This window comes from Camelina sativa, chromosome 15 (genome assembly GCF_000633955.1).
Source record: "Camelina sativa cultivar DH55 chromosome 15, Cs, whole genome shotgun sequence".
NCBI classification, from domain to species: Eukaryota; Viridiplantae; Streptophyta; class Magnoliopsida; order Brassicales; family Brassicaceae; genus Camelina; species Camelina sativa.
The window spans coordinates 3,748,282-3,754,375 of NC_025699.1; the positions used below are offsets into that span (position 1 = coordinate 3,748,282).

The following is a 6,094-nucleotide window of genomic DNA, read 5'->3' on the forward strand; positions in this document are numbered from 1 at the left end:
TTTTTTTTTTTTTTTTTTTTTTTTTTTTGACTAAGATGTAAGGGATAAAGTATTACTTTGTTCTGATCTTGAAAAGAATATATTTATTAATTCTTGTTGTCATTTATACATATATATACATAAATTATGCTTGGATTTTATGGATGTCTGAATTCACTCGTAGCATTTGTCATTATAGAGTTTTAGGATGTCAGAATTCACTCAGCCACTACGTTGGTTCACGCACTGTCGGGGAAGGAAGTGGTGACGTGGAGGCCAAGCTTGCACAATGAAGTGAAGACATGGGGATGAACAAGATATAATTTAACTAAAACGAGAATTCTAAACATTTTATTATATGTTGATTTCTATTATATGCAATAATGTTGTAAAATGTTTTGCAGAATTTACAAAGAATATAACGCTATAAAATCATAAAAGAACAAATCATAAAAGAGACATGAAGTGGAAATCAACGGTATCAAAGTAGATGGGAAAGTGAGAATAGACATGTCTAACTATATGGGAAATGGAAATAGATGGTTCCTTGTTATTTGGAAATGGATAGGAACCTCATGAAGGACTAGATGGGATCTCGAAAGGCTGTACCTCCGAAAGAAGACAAACTACTCCACTCACCATCGTGAGCTGGCGTAGAGTGGCAATTCCCGCCGAAGTAAACTCACAGAACGCAATCTTGAGCTCCGCTAGTCGAGTGCAAGCCCTAACAACTGCAATGATGGCTGCGTCATCAAAGCGTGAGCAGCTCTACATAAACAAACACACAAAAACGAAGTGTTAATTTTTTTTGGCAGAAAAGAAAGCTTGATTGTGGTGAATTGGTACTTGTACGTGTAGGTAAACAAGCGACGTACACCGACTAACCAGGTAGATTAGACCGGCTGGAGTGATCTCATCACATCCCAACACCGCGAGGCTCTGGAGCAGAGGGAAATCCACGGCCAAGCTGGCAAGATGAGCATCAGTAAGCACATCTGTGTACTCATCTGTAAGCAGGTGATCCACAAAAAACTGAGACTAGCCTCTTGAATCCACCGATCCCTCAGCGGGAAGAGGGTCACCAGCGACTCTAACAAAGTCAGTGTAGTCTGGTGTAGACGACGCACAGCACGCCATCGCCGACAAACTAAAGAGTGTGTGTTCTTCCTTGGAGCTGCTCTGCTGAGTATGTCAATAAAGATATCATCGGGGACATCACTTATGGAAACCTGCAAAAGAATAACTATGCTGTAAAAAAAACTGATAAAACCCGTAATTCACAATTAAAATCCCGCTAAATTTTTTGTCATTGATGATTTATTATTTGATCTCACCTCGTTCTGGTTTACGTCTGCTACGTCACCAAGAGTCTCATCACCAGTAGCAGGAGTCTCATCACCATCTGCATGTTATTTAAAGTGACCTTAATTCATGTACATTTAACTTAATAGAAAACAGAATTAAGTACTTGACAAGGATGATATTAAGCTTGAAATCAAGAAACAAGAAGAGACAAAAACAACTATGTGAGAGGAGTTAAGTCAGCACACGAATAGTCAATTCCATAAGGACAAAGTAATCTTCCACTAGTACAATAGTCGTCTAATAGCTCTTGATCAGAGAGCGAAACATATGAGGTTTTAATTGTAGAACCAAATTACTAATAAAGAAGGGGAAGAGTTCTATTGATTCATGATCAAAAGGATCATCACAACAACAATTTGCTGAGAAAAAACGAGTCAGACTGATGCCCAGAGAATGTAAGATATCTATGTTCAAGTCTTATAAAGAAAACAACAACACAAAAAATAAATGATGCAATACTCAAATCTTATTTTTTTTTTTGTCAAACAATTGTCTTCATTCATTCAATATGAAACACTAGTATCAGTACAGAGAAGGAGCAACTTGCTAAAGTTTGAGACATTACAATAACACGGCAATCCCCAATGCCAAAAAGAAGTAAACAAGAGTTCATCGATTTTGGATCCAAGAGAGCTATGAGACCAAAGGCTTGGGAGCCTAAAGGCACATGAGAGATCATGGAAATCGAGAGTCCATCCTCAAAAGCTTCAAAGGACGGATTAGTTGTCATGGTCGTCATTAGACATTGTGACGTCGAGAGATGATTCAATGTGTTGGTGTTCACCGGGACGAAGAGTATCCGCAGTAACAGCACGGCAAGGAATCGGGTGACTATGTTGTTGTAGTCAGATAGGGGTTGCTTTAACATCCAAAGCATAGGGTTTGGATCATTCTGAGGAAAATCAGGAGATGCAGCTTGAATCCATGTGAGGGAGGAGGTTGGGGTACGATGCTGTAAATCATCAGATGACCAGCTTGATTGGTAGCCGTTAATGAACATAAGGCGTTCAAGATACAACATACCACTTTTGCTAGAGACAGTCAAGGAGCAAAGACCATACACGAGAATGCTTTTAAAAACCAAATTCGATCCCTTAGAATCAACTAAAGCCAGGTTTCGATCACAATTCATGAACAGCCAGAGCAGCAATGTGATTACCTTTCTCCGATGGAGTCTTCGACCATTGAGTAGAGGGCACGCAGACATAGCTTGACACTGGTACGACATGAGGGGTGATACAGAGAGTCTCGACTTTTAACTTTCCCCTTCTCGAGAAGAGCATATTAGTGCATACCGTTTTTGGGCTAATGGGCTTATATTGGACCCTAAATCCACTAGGGAAAACCCTAGGATCCCAAGAGAGAAGCACCATGGGAGTTGGTTCTGTCGGCCGCCCGAGTTTAGCGGAGATGGCTGCGGTGCAGGGATGTTCTCCGGTGAATGAGAGCTCGGCGGGGGTTGTTGGTGGCCGCGGCAGAGGTCGTCATTAATGTCTAGGTCCACTGGAGAAAATCCTAGATTTTGAACCGATTGACAAGATGAACAGAGACTGTGACAGTTGCCCGGGAAAAACAGAGAAGGAAGCATCTCCGGTGAGTGACAGAGCGGTGGGAACAACTGGTGCCTTCGGTTTAGTTCGACGACGAGATCTAGGTCTACTGGGGAAAACCCTAGATTCTCGATAGATTGCCGTAGAGAGGGATGGGTCGACTGGCTTCCCGAGATTTGCGAAGAGAGACTCTCCGGTGAGTGGTAGCACGGCGGGAGCATTCGATGGTTATGGTTTGGATCGGGAGAGATTTTTATTAGGGTTATATAAAGTTTTAAAAAGGGAAAAAATTGAAGAAAAAACTTGAAGTAAAACAAACAAAAGGGGCCAGAGAAGAGCTGAGTAGGAAAAGAAACGGTTTGGTCCCGACGCCGGCGAGCAACAGCTTCACCGGCGTCGGAAGGTGAGGTTGGGGGAGTGTCCTCGATAGTTGTGCCTGGGAGGATATTTATTTATTAGGATTACTCAAATCTTATATAAACATCAATTAGAATAAGAATTAGTAGAAATCAATCAGAAATAGACAAAGAGTTGAGTCAGTATGCACATACTCAATTGAATAATGACAAACTCATCATCCTCTAATCCAAAACTAGGTGATTACAATAGTAAAACCTTACATTAGTAAAATGATCAATCAACAAAATATGAACAACTCAGCGGCGAAAACTCCATAGTAGTCCATTTAATATAAAGACAAAACTTATCATCCAAAATTGATCAGAGAAATCATAAACTAGAAGATAATGAATTCCGAAGTCTATAAAGTAATCACACGAGCAATTTACTTACTGAGAACTTGGGACAAAACTAGAGAGAATTAATCAGATTCTTAACAAAATTAGAGTTTGCAAAGCCGCTAGTAACAATACCTCAGAGGCGGCTTGTGGGGGAAACAGACATTGTGGGAGAACCAGTAGCAAGGGTCTCATCTGCATGTTAATATCACAAGGATTTAGCCAAATTACACATATGAAGGTTTAAAGTGATCTTAATTCATGTACATTTAACTTAATAGAAAACAGAATTAAGTACGACTAAGTTAATTTAATAAATAAAGATTAATAGAAAACATTATTTTATCTAGGTTTTGTTTAATAGAATTAAGATTAACAGAATTAAGTTAAACGTGATCGGATTCTTCAATAACTAGTTTTTGTTTTGTCCATTGCCATTGATTTATTTATTATTTTATCTAATCATTAATTTATTATATAAAAATATGAGACAGAACGACTAACAACAACTGTGCAAACTTGAACTGAATTTTCAATCTACTTTATTTTATAATATATATAAAGATTAATAGGGAATGGTAAACCTGGTTTTGGTTTACTGCTGCTACGGCGGCCTGAACCTATTAAAAAGGAGAGATAACAATTTTCTAAGATTTGCTATTTTGTTTTATTTTAGATAAATAGCAAATGATATGTCTGATTTTGATATCGGTTGATTGGTTCACCAGTTGTCTGAGTTGCTATGACTTGCTTCTACAAAACAAAAAAAACAAAAATATTACAATTTTCTAAGATTGATCTCATTTTATTTACTTATAATTTTGTCAAGATTTTGGTTTTTTTCCCCTCGTTAATTCACTGCTCTCTCTCTCAACCCTTTAATTATGCATTTTCATTCTTTTTTAATTATTTTTTCTCGTAATTATTTTTTTTGTAATTGGTAGACAAGCTAGCTTTTTTCAAAATAAAAATTTTAGTATTATTTAACAATTTTTTATTCTACAATTTTGTGACAAGTTAAATTTAATTTAATATTATAAATCAAATTCAGGTTATTGGTAGACAAATTAATTTACTAGTAGAAAAGTTTAAATTGTAAACTAAATTTAAGTTAACTAACTGGTAGACAAATTTAATATTGAACTGCTAGACAAAGTAATTTACCGGTAGACAAATTTATTATTGTAAACTAGATTCACTTTATTAATAGACAAATTAACTTATCAGTAGAAAAGTTTAATATTATAAGCTAAATTCAATTTACTAATAAACAAGTTAATTACATGTAGACAAGTAAAGATTTAAACTTATCTTTTGATTTTACAATTGTCCACAAACAACAAAACCAATTTGTGTACCGTTAAAAATAATAAACTTGTCTACAATTATCAAATTTTTCTACATGCCAGTCCTTTTTTCTTACAATTTTTTTTTTTTTTGTAATTTGGTTTGAGACCATCTTATATAATCTCATATACTCGATGCTGAAGCATCAAACCAGCTTTATAAGAAAATCTAGTAAGACCTTAAAAAGTGTCTCATAAGTGATTAATCAAATTGTCTATCACTATAGTTTAAGGTTTGCCCCCAAAATAAACAAATAAAAACAATTATAAATTCAAATTATAGTTGTTCTGTGCCAAACATGAAAGCAAAGGATTGTGCATGAAATACATTTAAGACCAACCGTTTTTCGGATGTGAATCCCACTGTTCAGATGGACATTTGTAATTAACTAATTAATATCTCTTTACTACTCCTTTCGTTTCTAATTACTTGTCATTATACTCTTATTTGACTATTAGAATTCTAAAGGATTTAATTTTTTATTCATTTAATAAGGGGCAAATGAGATAATTTTATACTAAAAATGACATTGCAAAGCGAGAACAATAACTAAAATGAAACAAAAAAATTATGCCTAGAACAACAAGTATTTTAAAACGGAGGGAGTAGTTAAAAGAGAAAGCTGTGAGAGTTTGTGGTATTGACACGAATCACAAACAAAAGTTATGTTAATGTTTTTAATATCATTTTTTGTTTTTAATAAAGCAAGGATCCAAATCTTTATTAGTTTATTTTATAGAATGGCGGTAACTAATCAAGCAATGGTGACGACCTAGCTAGTGGTAAAAGATCGAGGGCATATATAGCTTCAATCCAATTCCTCTTTCTCACATTTGAAAAAACAGAAGAAATATTACAAGGCTATTGTTTAGAATTGAATGTCATGTAAGAGATCGAACACAAGAAACTAAAAACGGCAAAGGTGAGATCATAGAAGATGGATGAAAATCACGCAATTGCATGCATTGTAGCCACAAAGCTGGGATTCTCTAATCCTGCCGCCACACGTTCTTTGTCCCCTAGCTGTTTATTAACTGCAATTTTAACACCAATTTAATTTGAACGACTCAACAAATCTTTTCCATTGCAAAAAAAAAAAAAAAAAAAAAAAAAAAA

The 6,094-nt window shown here is 35.5% G+C and overlaps 2 protein-coding genes across 2 annotated transcripts in view; both read right to left on the bottom strand.

Annotated features, from left to right (window-relative positions):
- LOC104748082 lies at window positions 1,844-3,012 on the bottom strand. Its single transcript, XM_019236621.1, has 2 exons — window positions 2,504-3,012; window positions 1,844-2,375 (listed from the first exon to the last, which is right to left on the bottom strand). Exons 1-2 carry the CDS (start codon window positions 2,527-2,529, stop codon window positions 1,844-1,846), a joined length of 558 nt encoding a protein of 185 aa, XP_019092166.1. The 5' UTR covers window positions 2,530-3,012.
- The window catches only part of LOC104748083 (protein AE7-like), a 1,399-nt gene continuing 1,231 nt past the window's right edge, over window positions 5,927-6,094 (bottom strand). Inside the window, exon 5 of the mRNA XM_019236622.1 lies at window positions 5,927-6,001. Within this exon, the coding sequence (XP_019092167.1) occupies window positions 5,927-6,001 (75 nt within the window). The remainder of the gene's footprint in view (window positions 6,002-6,094) is intronic.

Bases quoted from the DNA above. Each gene is read 5' to 3' on its own strand.
- LOC104748082 (XM_019236621.1), bottom strand. From the start codon at position 2,529: ATGGTCGAAGACTCCATCGGAGAAAG. The intron at 2,376-2,503 runs GTAATCACATTG...GACTGTCTCTAG, and splicing joins GAAGACTCCATCGGAGAAAG to CAAAAGTGGTATGTTGTATC.